At 43.0% G+C, this 16,822-nt stretch overlaps 1 protein-coding gene across 1 annotated transcript in view; it reads left to right on the forward strand.

The window, feature by feature from the left end:
- LOC147445377 (glutamate--tRNA ligase, cytoplasmic-like) overlaps nt 1-14,440 on the forward strand; it is a 39,335-nt gene extending 24,895 nt beyond the window's left edge. Inside the window, exons 3-6 of the mRNA XM_086524892.1 lie at nt 10,518-10,671; nt 12,356-13,431; nt 13,513-13,980; nt 14,062-14,440. Of these exons, the coding sequence (XP_086381018.1) occupies nt 10,518-10,671; nt 12,356-13,431; nt 13,513-13,980; nt 14,062-14,295 (1,932 nt within the window). The 3' untranslated portion in view covers nt 14,296-14,440. The remainder of the gene's footprint in view (nt 1-10,517; nt 10,672-12,355; nt 13,432-13,512; nt 13,981-14,061) is intronic.
- The last annotated feature ends 2,382 nt before the right edge of the window (nt 14,441-16,822 follow it).

Below are 16,822 nucleotides of genomic sequence, written 5' to 3' on the forward strand. Positions count from 1 at the left end.
CTTACCTTTCTAAACAAACCCTTTTGGCTGCTGCATGTAAATTTCCACATCTAAATCACCATGCAAGAACGCTGTCTTGACATCCATTTGGTGCAACACCAAATCTAATATCGCAACCAATGCAAGAAAGCATCTCAATGTAGTCATCTTGACCACCGGAGAGAAGACTTCATCAAAGTCAATGCCTTGTTCTTGCTTAAAGCCCTTGGCAACAAGCCTTGCTTTGTACTTTGGCTGACTATCGTGAGCGGTGATCTTATACCTGTAAACCCATTTACAAGGTAGAGCCTTTTTGCCCTGTGGTAATTTAACTAGCTTCCATGTCTGGTTTTTATGCAGAGCTGTCATCTCTGACTGCATGGCCAATTGCCAATTCCCAAAGTCCTTCATTTGCAATGCTTCCTTGTAACATGAAGGCTCATTGCAATCAGTCAACATGACATAGTTCATGGATGGAACAAACCTATCAGGAGGTCGCGTGATACGTCCAGATCTACGCACAATAGGTGTCTCAGGCTCAGCCACAACCTGTGGTTCCACTCTATCCTGTCCTTGCTCCTCTTGAGCCCTGACATTTTGTCTTGCATGTGCAGGTCCATCTTCTTGGAAGACAACTCTTCTAATCTCGTCAACTCTCTCTGGTTTAGAATGATATTTGGCTTCATTAAAGTGAACATCATTGCTGCGGATAACCTTTCTGGATTCGGGATTCCAAAGTCTGTACCCCATCTCACCAGAATTACCATAGCCTAGAAAGATGCACTTTCTACTCTTTGGCTCAAGTTTGTTCCTAAATTCCTTTGGAACATGAGTATATGCCTCACAGCCAAAGACTCTGAGATGCTTGTATGAGGGCATTTTGCCTGACCATACCATCTTTGCCAGTGAATCCTTCTGCAAAACCTTGCTAGGAGATCTATTTATAAGATGAACAGCTGTTGATACAGCTTCAGTCCAAAACCCATTTGGCAGTTGTGCATTAGACAACATACTTATGACCTTCTCTTGTATGGTCCTATTCATCCTCTCAGCAACACCATTTTGAGGAGGATTGTAAGGAGCAGTAAGTTCACGTTTTATACCTTTTGACTCACAAAAGTCCTGAAAGGCCTTTGAAACATACTCTCCACCATTGTCAGTGCGTAAGCATTTAAGCTTATTGCCACTCTGATTCTCCACAAGTGTCACAAACGTTTTGAAAACAGTAAACGCTTCATCCTTGTGCTTGAGAAAGTAAACCCATACTTTCTGCGAGTAATCATCTATAAATGTTATACAGTAAGAAGCTCTCCCTAGAGATAGGTCAGGCATAGGTCCACACAAATCACTATGAATAAGTGCCAACTGTGTATCTCTTCTACTGCTTCTATGCTTATGTGGCTGCTGTGTTTGCTTACCATACAGACAATGTTCACAGAATTCAAAATCATTAAATGACAAGCCAGGCAAATAACCAGAACGAGACAAGATTTCCATTCCCTTCATGGACATATGTCCTAACCGGCTATGCCACAAAGAAACGTTCGGCTGCTTGGTTACATTGATTACATTTTTAGAGACATTTGATATATAAATCATGTAAAGTCCTCCAGACTTCACTCCATGTGCTACTGTCATAGAACCCTTGGATATCTTCCACATGTTCTGTCCAAAAGTGGTGACGTAGCCAACATCATCAAGTAAACCAGTGTTGATCAAGCTCTCTGTAATTGCGGGAACATGTCTCATATTCTTCAGCGTGAAAGAAGAGCCATTCTGAAACTTCAATTGAACATCTCCAACACCTAAGATCTCACATGTCTGTCCATTGCCTAGCCGAACATGATCTTTAGTGGTCACATAAGAGGTAAACCACTCCTTGTTTGGAGACACATGAAGTGATGCCCTTGAGTCTATAATCTAGTCACTCAGTGCATTTCCATCAGATGCTGTAAGAAGAGCTGAGTCCATTGTATTTTTCAAGAAGTAGATATCACCTGACACTAGACTGTCATCCTCTGCTACAGTGTTTGTCACATTTATTTCTTGAATCTTCATTGAGGACTTGTTCTTCTCACCATGGTCTTCTGCTTTCTCTTTGCCTTTTTCTGCTTTCCATTCTCTGCAGTCTCTTTTCATGTGACCCTTCTTGCCACAATGGTAGCATTCTATGTCACTCTTGCCTTTAGCACCGCGGGACTTGCTACGAGACCGATCCCTCTTTCCACCTTTGTACTTTTCTTTGGTCCTTCCCTGACAACTAAGGCTGTTCCTTTGCCTTTGTCCATTGTCTTTCTGTTGGTTTCTTCAGTAAGCAGACTGCCTTCTAGACCTGCTATGGTCAAACCATCTGGAGGTGCAGAATTACTCAAAGCTGTGCGAAAAGTGTCCCAACTTTCCGGCAATGTGATCAATAGGAACATAGCTCTAACAGGTTCATCAAACTTGACACCTTGAGCTGACAACTGACTGTAGATGGTGTTGAATTCATTTAGATGATTGGACATAGGTGTCCCTTCTTTCATCTTCAAGTCAACAAGCTTCTTAAGCCAGTATACCTGTGAAGCTGCACTCTGCTTCTCATAAAGATCACTCAGCTTTGTCCATGCTTCATAAGCCGACATCTCGTCTGCTACATTGAAGTAAACGCTTTCTGCCAAAGTCAGCATAATGGTAGAAAGTGCCAATTCATCCATTTCGCTCCACTCATCTTCGTCTATATCTTCTGGTTTTATCCCCTTGAGCTTTATAGGTTTTATCTGCTTCTTTTGTACCAACACGTGCCAAATCTGCTTCTTCCACAATGGGAAATTGGTTCCATCCAGCTTCTTGATATTGTAAAGAGCAGTGTCTTGTGATCCAGCCATAGCTACGCTTCACAGTAGTTTACTTTCCTGGGAAAAATTCAGGAGAGTTTCCCCTGTAAACTGATCTCTGAACCAATAAAAAACCTATCAAATGAACCAAGAAAGCTTCAGATTCTGCATAAATTTCGGCAGAGTCTCCTTTGTGAAATGGCTCTGGTGTACTCAAAAACAGAACAAAAACAGCTCAAAAAACCACTGTCTCTCTAACACTGTAAGCTGTGGGTAAACCTGTCCTCCACCTGTACTGTCTCTCACTGTCCTGTAAGCATAGACTGCGACAATGCCTCAACGGCAGTAAAGCAAAGATGCAATCCCAACTGTCTAACTCACAGTCAATACATCCTAGCTGCCTATCTAAGGGTGCTCGAGGGATCGCTCCAAGACCTGTATCACCGAAAGGATCTCAACATTCGAGAATCCCCCAACTCAATAAAACCTCACCGACCCTCAACAAAGGCTGCAGTAAATCTGACAATACATAGACTTCCCACAAAGTCATACATCCACAAATTTCCCACTATATGCTGTAACCGCTGCGGCGGTTGTTTGCTACGTGACTCACAGTCAACAAACCCTCAACAGACATACATCATCTCTGACAATACATCCCATGTGGAAGTACCTGCAATGTCAGGATGAAATTTGGAATATCAAGCAACAATCACAAGCTACCTGATGAACTAGTGGATGTCGCCTACAGTCTGTGTGTAGATGTGCCCGTGTCGTATGTGACACGTCTCCAAGAACTGTAAGCCGTCCTTCGTTTTGTAGATAGCCACAAATCAGCACTCTGGAAGTGCAGATATCCTCAGCACTTGCAGTCGTAGGCCGAAACCCCAAATTTGCAGAGTCGGATCTGCACCCGTCAAGACCACGTAGTCGAAAATGGCCTGCGCAGATCTTTGTCGAAGCCGAACGGTGGCCGAGATGACCTCAGAATGAAATTCTGAGAACATCCTGTCCTTCGGGCTCACCCACAAGAATTGGGGCCGTGTCTTTGCCTGTCGAATCTCACTCCAATCTGAGCAGGTGACTCTGGCTACCTGCAAATGCTGCCCCGAGCCTCGATCTAAGCTCTGATACCAGTTGAAGGAGTACGAGCGGAAGTGCGACGCGAGAGAGAGTGCGAGAAGAAGAGCACGACGATATGGTGAACTCGCTCTACTGTAATGCGTAGAGCATAGTGAGTTCTTATTAGGTTTTAACAAAAGAATATGTGTACATACCTGGCGGCCCGCCCACTTACCTGGGCGACCACATTGGGCTTTATACCCCAACAGTAACTTCAACTTTATGAATCACTGGAGAGGATTTTGGCTTGAGATTGTAGTCATCTTTCAATGATGAATCCCAAAATTCTTCAGAATCATCTTCAGGAATTGTCACTTCATGACTTGCAATAGGCATATCGTCATCCAAGAAAGAATCAAAGAAAGAACAGTCGTCTTCAGACTTTGCAACTATCTCCTTATTTTTGTGTGGTAACGAAGTATCACTTAGAAAAACTTCTTGCTTGAAATCATCTTTGTCTTTCAGCAATTGATTTAGGAGAAGTTAATGAATTAAAAAATTCATCAATTAGAATTTTTGCATTTGCATCGGAGAATATTCTCTTCATAATCCATTGTATCATGTCGCTTGACTAGTACACGTGAGGCTTGAATCACTCTTTCCGCATGAGAAAGATCGTGTAAAGTCAATTCACGTCCATCTTTGAACAAATTGATAGTATGTCCTCGAAAGCTAATTGCTGGATCATATTGAAATAACCAATGCTGACTAAGAATCATGTCGTAAATAAGATAAAGACATGACTTCGAAATCCAATTGATTTGCATAAGTTTGAATCTCAAACTACAATTGTCGAATTGTCCGATCACAAGTCAAAGTTGATCCATCTGCTAGTTCCACATCATATAAGTGAGATGTCTTTTGAGTTGGTAAACCAAGATGTTGAACTATCTGAGTGCTGACGAAATTATTGGAGCATCCACTGTCCACCAAAATATTGATGGAGCGACCATTGATAGTTCCAAGAAGGCTCAAAACTTGCTTTGAGAGAGGCTCCAAAACTGAAGAATTGCACTGAACATGCTTCATAAGAATAGTCGTATCCTCTGAGACACGAATCGTATTGACCATATATTTTCCTTTATCTTGAGCAAAATCTGGTTGTTCAGAATTTGATGACGTTTTCGCGTTGGTATTTCTTTTCGAATTAGACGGATTTGGTTTCTTTGGACATTGATACCATCTATGGTTACCACTACAAATCGTACATAATCCTTCCTTCTTTGACGCGGAAGATCCATTTGACGAAGAGCCTTGCTGAGTATTGCAATGCGACCTTGAGAAAAATCACGTCCTTTACCACGATCAAGTGGAGGAATATTTGAAGAAGATTTGCTTTGAGATTGTCAATCTTGAGAATAGAACCTTGAAGTTGAATAAGGTTGCGTTGCTTGCTGTCTGAATTGAGACTGATGTTGCTGACTTTGGCTATAGCTGTCTCTGCGATCGTGCTGTGAAAAGCAAGCGCTGTTTGAAGATCTGTCACCAGGGAGAAAATTCCGTGTAGGGCACCGATTATGACCAAGACGCTCCACATAGGCAATTGCAGCATCCAAGGTGGTAGGGTTGTATTTGTGCACATCGTCCTTCAGGTTGGATTCGAATCCGTCGATAAAACTGTGAAGTTTATCAGAGGGACTAAGGGTCTCTATCTCCAGAGTTAGCCTTTGGAACTTTGTGATGTACGTAGCCAAGGAACCCGTCTCGCTCAGGTGGCGAAGAGACGACCGGGCATGAAAATCCGCATTGGCAGGTTCGAACGCCCAGCGAATAGCACACCGGAATTTATCCCAAGAAGGTGTGTGTATACCATCAGCAACCCGGGGTTGCCACCAAAGAAATGTTGTGTCCTTAGCAGAGAACTGGCAAGTGCAACTTTTTACTCTCGACTAAGTGTACGGTTTCGGTTGTTTAACATCGAGCTTCTTCTTCTGTGTAGCATTTAATTTTTTTTAAAGTAATTGAAGTTCACGATTGTCTACCTCTTCAGTTGGATCTGGTTCGTTTGGTTCGTCCATTGAAGCTTCGGAAGAAGGTGTTGAAGGTGCGGCATTAGTAGTCCAAGAAACAGCAGGACGACTTCGAGAAGTGTTTTGCGTCCGCATCTCATCCAAGCAAGTTGAAGTGATGCGAGGCTTATGGAAAGTGTGGCCATCTGCTCCTTGATAAGAGTAAGGGCGTCGTCAGATTGACCACCTTCGTCCTGAGAATTCGGCATGGTTATGCCTCAAAGGGAACTCTCAAATATGGGCAAGTTCCTGGACGGGTCCTCCAAGAGCGGAAATTATGTTTAGAACGGGTTTCGGCTCTGAAAAAGGCTTCGGAAAAACACGAACACTTTGTGTGCAGGAGGGGTATACTTGTAATTCTTCTTTGGTATCTCGTCTATGTACAAGAAGTAGAGGGTGGGTGTAGGAAGTCCGTCGTCAGCCATCGTGCGCACACAATGAGGTTGCCAGAAGCTTTGGCGTTGGAGAAACGTAGGACTTTTGAACTAGCTGGCGGAGAGCACCCACGCTGGAAATAGGCCATCGCTGGAGTGTTTGGGGTGATTTTTAATGGTTTTGGGATTTTAAAGGTGCTCACACTGTAGCAAGTTGGCCGGCCAATTTTTTTAAGAACTTTAATATTTTTTAGAACTTTAATAACGTACTCTGCAGAGAGCGAAACTGAGTGGCTACCAGCGTAAGAACTGCCCAGCGTGGAAATTCAGCCAGACAGCGTAAAGATTTTGCAGCGTTTCGTTTACTGCTGCCGCTTATGCTTTTGCTGATCGTCAAAGGACACATCCTTGGGCATGAAAGGACATGCTGCTTGTGAAAGGGCGTCCAACGAAATGCAACCCAGCGATTCAGCCAGCCTTGGTGGACATCAAAGGGCACAGGAGCATGCAAGGGGGAATCTGCGGCAGGGAATCTGCGGCCACCACTCCATCTCAGCTTGGGTAAGCAATTGCTCGCAAATCAGCCACCAAAGGGTGCGTGCGTGTCTGGATGTGGTTGCGGGAGAGGCTTACATCAGGGGGTTAAACACCGGCATCGCAATCTGCAATCCATCTTTCTTTCTTCTTCCATGCAACTCCGGGAAGGGGGGTAGAGTGTAGCGGCGAGGGTGAGAGGCTTGCAACCTTCGGGTCTTGGGAAAAAATTTGCTCTGATACCATTGTAAGGATTCTAGGTACTAATCCTTAATTAAGTATTTAAACTCATGATTAAAACTTAAGAAACTTGAACTGAACTCAGAAACAAGACTCAGAAGACTCTGTGTTTCATTGATTGAATGTCTGATACAAGGGCTCCTTATATAGGAGACGAAGAGACACAAATGAAAAGACACATCTCCTGGTGAGGAGACATGACTTTAGATGAAAGACACATCTTTTCGGCGAAGAGCTGCAACCATTGGGCGAAGAGTCGCACCCGTAGAGCGAAGGGGTGTGACTAGTTGTCGAAGGAGTGTGGCTTTTGGCGAAGAGACACGTCTTTTGGGCGAAGGGGTGTGACCATCCAAGCGTAGGGGTCCTCCTTGGCATGGCACTTCGCGTATCTGCAACTAGGAGTAGATGTAATACTGTTAACATAATCACAATCATGACACTATTGAACTAGTTTTTGTCCTTTGTTTGTCTTGCTGGTGTAATCGAGGGCAATAACTGCTCTTTCAAAAGGGGGTATGCCACAACTTTGTGACGTGGCATGCCCAACTTGAAAAGGTTGGTTGAGAGGACATGAGGCTTAGGGATTTAAAACCCTAACCGCACCCAACTTATAGGGCCGAGCCGAGGGGCCTAAAACCTCAAAAAATAAAGCAAGGGACCGAATTGCGTAAAGACTGACACATGGCAACACCATATGGACATGCGTGCGTTTTATGGATGTGATGACATGGCATTGTATGGACCCGTGCGTTGTATGGAATTGCCCCTTGGGCGAGAAACCTCTCCTGAAACCTGCCTGTCCTGTTGCTCGTACACCCTCTCTCCCTACCCATCTACTTAATTGCTGCTCAAGGATGGATGCGTACAACTGTGCCAATGTGTGTCCACTCATGATAGTGCGGTAGTTCCTAGGCTCTAGAGGGTCCCTTGACTTGAAGATAGGTACAATCATGGACAAACTCTAAGTATCAGGTAGGCTTTCGCACATGGCACAATTGAACATCACTGTTAGAAGCTTTGCAAGCAAATCTCTGGCATGTATAAAATGTTTTGCTACTAGGCCATCGTGACCATATGCTCTCCTAGTCTTCATCCTGTCAATGGCTTTCTTTACCATCTCGGCGGTAAAGAAAGCATATGTGTGTGGGCATGGCTCTGGCGGATCTGGAAGAGGTGGCTGCCTCGAGACTGTGTAGAGAGATGATGCACCCATACCTCCGCAGAAGTGATGACCGGTGCGGGGGAGTGCTCATGGAAAAGTCGCCATGTTGGCTTAAAAACAATTGATATAAATCTTGCTCTAGCCGAGCTAGAAATACCCTCTTCTTTTGTCGTACCAAACGTCGAGAAGCAATCCGTGACTGCCTATGAGTAATGATTGGGCTCTCGTCTCTCTGCACTCTTGATCATACCAGCTATTTTGGGGTGCTCTCCCTGAATGTCGTGGCTACCCAGGCTCAATATGGGGGTATGCCTCTGCTGCTGCATTATGTAGTGTCTCTGTCAATATAGAAGTTGAGCTCCCCTAAATGTCTCCCCGGATCCTCTGTGCATAAGCATCTGTAGATACCATCTATGTAGACATAATCAGTCTCTGAAGAAAAAGTGTATCAGGTATGCGTAGGTGTCTGTGCCAGGGCCCAGTTGAGTTGTGTTGAACTGGAATGCGACGGTAAACGTGAGGAGAGCATGATCTATTGCTGCCCCAATAGGCCTGGGCTCGAGTGTAAAGTTTTGAATAGAGGGTATGAAACTTGGCTGAGCCAAAACATAATCCATTGTGCTGGCCCAGAGAGAGAGAGAGAGAGAGAGAGAGAGAGAGAGAGAGCTTTTTAACGTCTATGTGAGGCCGAAGTCGGCCTATGAGACAAATCAAGTATACATGTGTGTGTGTCTTCTGTCTATCGGAAACGACAAAATAGTTCAGACTGGTACAAAATAAAAGAGAGAGGGATGTCTGGTGGGTGATGAAATCTATGGGGATGGATCATGGGTGGAGCACTAGTACTAGAGATTTGTGCATGTCTATAGGTTGAGGGTAGTACAACCATGCAAATGCATCAAACTAGCTAGCTCCATCTTGAGAGAGAGAGAGAGAGAGAGAGAGAGAGAGAGAGAGAGAGAGAGAGAGAGAGAGAGAGAGAGAGAGAGAGAGAGAGAAGAAGAAGAAGAAGAAGAAGAAGAAGAAGAAGAAGAAGAAGAGAATTTTAACGTTGTAGGAAACTATCCCAAGAGACCTTAAATATCTATCCGACAAGGAGAGTTGAACTCAAGACCTGTTATTCAAAAGGGAAATGGCATAACCAATCTACCACAATTGGGTGATAGAAAGGTTATACCATTTTCCTCCTTATTAGCGTGCACACACACACACCCACACACACCCCCGAGAAGAAGACATAGTCACAGGGGACGCCCATTTTGGGCTTCCTGTCCCCACTTGCAGTCCCGCCCTCTTTTTTACACTAAAAATCCATTTAAGCCCCATCCCCCATTCCCACTCCTTGGGACGCATCCTTGTGACTATGAAATTTTAACGTCGTAGGAAATGATCCCAAGAGACCTTAAATATCTATCCAACGAGGAGAGTTGAACTCAAGACCTGTTATTCAAGAAGGAAATGGCATAACTTCTTTTTAGAGAGAGAGAGAGAGAGAGAGAGAGAGAGAGAGAGAGAGAGAGAGAGAGAGAGAGAGAGAGAGAGAGAGAGAGAGAGAGAGAGAGAGAGAGAGAGAGAGAGAGATGATGTGTGGATTCCCTTTGTTAGAAAGAGCGAATCTGCCTGAAACTTAGAAAGAAAAACAGCAGATTCTAGAGAGGGAAAATTTGCCAGGAAAAAGAAGTCTCCAGCTGTTAAGAGAGAGAAAACTCTAGTTTTTCTAGAGAGAGACCAGTAAAATTCAGGTTGAGAGAATCAGCACCCACTTGAGAGAGAAGAGAGAATTTAGAGAGAGGAAGTTAGTCTGTGGCTAGGGATCCTTGCTATGATTAAGAGATTGGCATGGACCACCTTTCTAGGAAGAGAGCGTTTGTGACTGGCCGGAAATATTGAGTGATTAGTAGCTTCTCTGGTCTAGACCTAGAGACTCTAACCCTTAAAATCATCACAGTGGACATGGAAACATTGTTGTTTCTTTAAGGTTTTTGATGATTAGGGATATCTCTAAGAATAGTTCAAGTACTGGCTGGTATCTCAACCTTGAGGTGCTTGTTTCATTGTTGTCAGCGAGGTTAATTTTCTTGTGCTGAGCCAATAAGCTGCACTTTCCTTAAAGATGAAATTGGATTTTTCTTGGATTCATCTTTGTCTACATGTACGTAGTATATGTAAGCACGAACGTGCTTGTTTCCATGCAATGTGGGTGTGGGGTAAGGGCCAAATATTGCTCAGATGCTATAGGACTATTGCTTATTTTTGAGATAGCTTCTTTCATGATTGGCAGGTGGATGAATGGATTGAGTATGCTCCATCCCTCTCTATTGGAGCAGCTTTTGAGAAAGTTTGTTTCCACATTGACTCGTACCTGGAAACCCGTACATTTTTGGTCGGCAATTCACTCACTGTTGCAGATATTGCCATCTTGGCAGGCCTTGCTGGTAAAAAGGTCAACCTTCGGAACTAATGTTCTGTACTAATAGTTTTGTAGTTTGCATCCAAGGTATTGTGGCCTTATGTGGTTGGATGTGAAGTATCTTGGTAGCCGATTGGATAATGGGTATTGTTAAAAGTGAAATTACGAGAGAAAAGAGTATAGTAACTGGAATCTGATGGTCCAGGTAAAAGGTGCATGGATTAAATTCTACTCGCTAAAGCACCATAGTGATCATTCTAATTGGTGTTACAGGATGCATAGAACTCACTCTGACCCATCTACTGGTTGCATGGAAGCTTAGTCTCATTTCATCCCTAAAAATGAGGGAAATGTGAGTCAAGCAAGCAACAGAGGACTGTCAGAGCTGTCAAGACTTATGTTTTTTCTAGATGCCATACAGGGTACTAGTGGTATCGATTGAAGAGCTGTTTCGTGAGATTAATGGGATGACACACGGGATGTGTCAAGAAGGACTGGATTTGTTTGTTTTTGAACAGACTCGAGTGACCAACTCAGGTGGTTTAAAGCCATTCTTCTTTCCAAATAGCAGCCATGTAACATGATTGGGTGAGGGCCACAACCTATTGGTCAAGAGCTCATCCTCATAATCACCATGATGGAAGCGTTCACGGAAGAGAAAATTTTTCTCTTTGGGTGGATCAATAAAGGAAGAGGAAATTGCTTGAGAGAAAAGCACCCCCTGACATTCCACATAAACCAAGTGAGCATAGGGGTCATGAGAATCAAAGGGACTGAAAATAACTTTCAGGGTAAGAAGCACCACGATGTTTCTTTATGAAATAAAAATTGGGTATTCATGACCTATGCAAAGACGGACAACTCTTAGGTTCACACAAAATACCTGTTTTCAAACTGATTCTAGAACTAAAGCTAATGACTGGAGCTAAAAGGGGGAAAGGGGGGGGGTGTTTAATAGTTTGGAGTATACAATAACTGGGAGAAGATAATGCAGTTAATGTAAAGGATGGAGCTGCATGACTAGGGGCTTAGAGTGCAAACTATATGCGTTGGGTGTACAAGTATGGTATGCATAATCTGGCTAGCACTGTCTGGTACCATAGTGAGGGTGTAGAATGGTATATATCAATTGGGGTGTGTGTGTGAGGAGCTCCCTAAAGATTATGCTTGGACCTGAGTGGAGCCTTTAAGCAAGGGATTCACACCAAGATGGCTTTTTTGCAGTCATGGTTATAACAACATAACCATCAGTGGCCTCATGAATTGTTCCTTTGACTGCAGACATCCACCTCTGATTTTGTCAAGGATGAGCAAATGCATTTCGGAAAGCTTGAACATACAGATTCTGAAGCAAATTTTTTATTGCTTCTTTTAAAGCCAATCGGTTATCAAAACTTGGGATTTACACTTTTGTAGCTGGCGTGCTCACATGAGTGATCCCCAAACACAAGATGAACATGAAATGCTTGACCTAGCTCAGGCATATCCACATGCTCATTTCATCTTTCACATATCTAAGAGAGAACCAGGCTCTTTGGTGTGCTTGCAGTCAACTGGAAATATGGGACTTGAGCTACCTGGATTTCATGTGTTTTCACGTGTTGAATTTCTTCTTATATGATCTGGCAAAGTTAGGTAGGCATGTTTTAAGTATTCTAGGAGGGCTTTTGTCTGCACATCTCGAATTCTAAGATTTCTTTCTACCACAGGTGCTGGTCAGAGGTGGGAGAGTCTTAGGAAGTCTGCAAAATTTTCTCATCTAGTGCGTTGGTATAATTCCTTACTGAATACCTACCAGACACTTATGAATGCTTTTGCCAAGCATATTGTGAAGAAAGGCTCTAGTAGGGCGGATGCGAACTTGAATAAGGACGGAGCAAAAGCTATAGAAAAGGTGGAGGGATCCTTTGAGATTGACCTCCCAGATGCAGAAATGGGAAAAGTTTGCACTAGGTTTCCTCCTGAGCCAAGTGGTTACTTGCACATTGGTCATGCAAAGGCCGCTCTTCTAAATCAGTATTTTGCTAACAAGTACCAAGGTCGACTTATTGTCCGGTTTGATGATACAAATCCAGCAAAAGAAAACAATGAATTTGTTGAGAGTATCCTTGCAGATCTTGATACCTTGGGGGTTAAAGGTGATGTAGTGTCATACACTTCTGATTATTTTCCAGATTTATTACAACTGGCAGAGAAGCTAATTCGAGAAGGAAAAGCTTATGTCGATGACACTCCTCGGGAGCAGATGAGGAAGGAGAGAATGGATGGTATTGAATCCAAATGCAGAAAACAGACGGTAGAACAGAATCTTGCTCTGTGGAAGGAAATGATTGATAGCACAGAAAGAGGATTGCAATGTTGTCTGCGTGGGAAGTTGGATATGCAAGCTGTAAATAAATCTCTGCGTGACCCTGTATATTACAGGTGCAATCCCATTGCTCATCACAGGGTAGGGGATAAATACAAGGTGTACCCTACTTATGATTTTGCATGCCCATATGTGGATAGTATTGAAGGAGTGACACATGCTCTGCGGTCCAGTGAGTATCACGATCGTCAGGATCAATATTATAGAGTGCTGCAGGACATGGGGTTGCGTAAGGTGCACGTCTGGGATTTTAGCCGATTGAATATGACCTACACACTATTGAGTAAAAGGAAATTGCAGTGGTTTGTAGACAATGGAAAAGTTGAGGGCTGGGATGATCCCAGATTTCCTACCGTGCGAGGTATTTTAAGAAGAGGACTGACCGTCGAAGCATTGAAGCAATTCATACTGTCCCAGGTTACCTCTTTTCTTTTTCCCAGTTTATGACCGAGCATGTTTGTGTGTCTTAATGTTGAAAACCTCCATGCCCTGTTTTAGGGAGCTTCAAAGAACCTGAACCTCATGGAGTGGGATAAACTCTGGACTATAAACAAGAAGATTGTTGATCCTGTATGCCCACGTCATACTGCTATTGTGAAAGAGGGACGGGTGCTTTTCTCACTGAAAGATGGCCCTGATCAAGCATTTGTACGGATCATTCCACGACATAAGAAGTGGGAAGCGGCAGGGAAAAAGGCTACAACATTTACCAAACAGATTTGGCTGGAGGCTGCTGATGCAGCAGCTGTGGCAGAAGGAGAAGAAGTGACACTCATGGACTGGGGCAATGCCGTTGTCGAAACAGTGCAAAGAGATGGAAGTGGAAATGTGGTTGGTTTGGAGGGCAGGCTGCATTTAGAGGGCTCTGTAAAGACAACCAAGTTGAAGTTGACATGGTTAGCTGATTTTGCAGAGCTTGTAAATCTTGCTTTGATCGACTTGGATCACCTTATCACCAAGAAAAAGGTGGAACACTTGTCTTTCTCACCGTTGCTTCTTTCTAGCAACTTAGCAGCTGCATGTATCTAATATTAGGCTTCTTTGCAGCTAGAAGAAGAAGATGATTTCATTTCAGTTCTCAACCCAACAACCCGATGGGAAATCCAGGCTCTGGGTGATGCAAATATGAGGAACCTCAAACGTGGTGATATTATTCAGCTAGAGAGAAAGGGCTACTTCATATGTGACTCGCCCTACATAAGGCCATTGAAGCCAATTGCACTTATTGCTATTCCAGATGGAAGACAACGGCCAACCCCAGAACACTTACCTCAAAAGTAATGTTTTGGCTACAAGCACATGCGTATTGATCTTGTCTTGCATAAAATTTATATTTCTGAGGACTACAGTTTTGGGTGCCATGAACTCCTCATAGAAATTACAGCATTAATTTGAAATTTGAAAACAACAACCATTACAAGGCAAATTCTATGACGGTTAAGTAGGACTCTCTGCTGCATCTTTTAAAATTTTGAGGTATGAATGAGCTTTTAATGTGCTGTTTCACAATGCCAGCTTGGACATGGTTTATAGGAAGGCTTAGAGAAGGTCAATTTTTCTCTCAAGGTTTCCTTTCAGTTGGTCATAACAATCATTGGCAGAGTCACCCATTTGCTTATTTTGCAAGAGACCAATATGGGCTCCTCATGTTTTTTATGACGCACTTATATCTTTCTGATTTTTTTGAGACAAAAACTAATCCAAAGAAGGCTAATGAGCAAGCATTAGTCTCAATGATGTATTGACGGTTTTGTAATTTAGGATAAAGAAATTGATATTTGGAAAGGAAAGGTGAGTTATGGTTTTGATCTGATGCCCAGCTGGGGACCAACACTGTCCAAATTAACAGTACAAAAGGTCTACTCTTTACATCTTCAAAGGTAAATGCAGAAATGCAAAGTAGAGGAAAAATATACAGGCCTGGTCATGATGTTATTGACAATTGAAAATTGTAAGCCAGTCATTTTGTGATTGGGCGAGCAGCTGAGGTGGTCAGTTTTGATTACTTTGCCAAAAGCCTTTCACCCAAAATGGTTTACAGGTATCATTCGATGGGAGAGTTGAATGTAATCTAATGGAGAAGCAGTAAAATTGAGTTACCTGGATGTTTCAACCGCGTACATGGAACCTTACACACGTTGAGTTCCGAACCACTTGGAGACGATTTTGATGTGTTGAGTTAGCTTGGTGGTTGTCAATCCAATGTTTCTAAACTGTGTCAATTCTATGGCTTTGCATTTTTTTGATGTATCGCAACCCTTAACTATAGATTAGTTCAACGACGATTTTATCAGGGATTTCGTTATGGGGCATTGCCTGCTGGTTTATACCAAATTTGGTATATTCAAAGGATAGTTCAGATGCTCATAATGATCAGGCTTCTTAGTCTGTTACAAACGAGAGGTGTTGATCCATCACTTTCATCCTAAGGGAGAAGTTACAACATTGTGCAAGGAACAGCTCCTTCTTTGTTTTTTTTTTTTTTTTTTGGCTTTTTTTGGCGCTGTTTATAGTTTGGATATGCTCAAACTTTGTGAAGTAGGTACGTTGGCCATGATTGCGAGTTCGTTGCGGAGGTGGTATCATTACTCAAGGTTTCCACCTCTTTAGTCCTTATCAGCTGCGGGAGTGCCTTGTTCTTCCTCAAGAAACTCATTGACTTCTTCTAAATTAGACAACGAGGCAAACTTGTTGCCTCAGGCTTGGGACTTTTGTGGGAGAGTAGGGTTTAAGTGCGGAGGGCAGATTGACATGCTTGGCTGGTACCCTCTTCTCATGCTCTTATGATGGGGTAGGAGTTGGGTTACCTAGTTCACTGGGGAGGTGGTATCCTAGATAAGATGCCCTTGAGCGGCACAATGGATACAATATTACGAATAATGCTTGTAGCTGATAATAGTATACTAGTATACTATTGGCTTCAAAAAAAAAAAAAATTCACTACTACATAGTGTATGCATAGAGCTTCTTGGAAGAAAGTTCTAAAGGAGTGAAAACGCTGGGTGCAAGGTAAACACAGTGAAAAAAAGAAATTTATCAATGTACACTTTTAAGGTCCAACACCTCTTTATATATGACATGGAAAGTCAAAACTAAACTCGCCCTTAACTTATTCATTTGAGAGGTTTTTTCCGATATTGGGGAGCCCTACTGGGTTGAAACAATTTTGAATTGTCATGAATGAGAATCTTGCCCGTAGCTCATTCTCATAATCAAGTTCCATGAGCACTTGAGAGTTTAGCCCTTGGAGGTGGTGTCGCCCCTATAACCCTATCCGAGGGGAAAGCAATGGTGAGGAAGATAACGAAATTCCACCCACATATTTTTTTACAAAATAAGGGTCGGTGCATATTGTATCAATGTCTCTTATCATTTTAGAAACTTCTAGCGTATCTTTTGGTACACATGCAGTAAGCCGTTGAGCTATTTGGTCGCACATCAATATCAAATTGAGTCAAATAAGGTTTAATGGGAGATGGAAGGTGTGATAGCTTGCTGTCTTTGAAAAGGTGAAGCATAGAAAAGAGCTCGAGGTCTTGCACGCACGGACACACAAAACCCTAGACAAGAACTCACAAGGCGAGACCGCAACTTCTTCTTCACCTCCACCTCCACCTCCACCTCCACCTCCACCTCCACCAAGGTAATGACATTACTAATGAGGGCTACATAAAGCTTGAGGTGTGCCTATATACAAGCATTTGATAATGTGAGGACTCTGATGGAGTGGGAGGCAAAGTCGATGTATGCGTATAAATCATTGCATGCTAGTTGGTGTCCATTCTCAATGTGTTGGTGATGATTTCCT

This window comes from Adiantum capillus-veneris, chromosome 12, assembly GCF_014529385.1.
Source record: "Adiantum capillus-veneris isolate H3 chromosome 12, ASM1452938v2, whole genome shotgun sequence".
NCBI lineage: Eukaryota > Viridiplantae > Streptophyta > Polypodiopsida > Polypodiales > Pteridaceae > Adiantum > Adiantum capillus-veneris.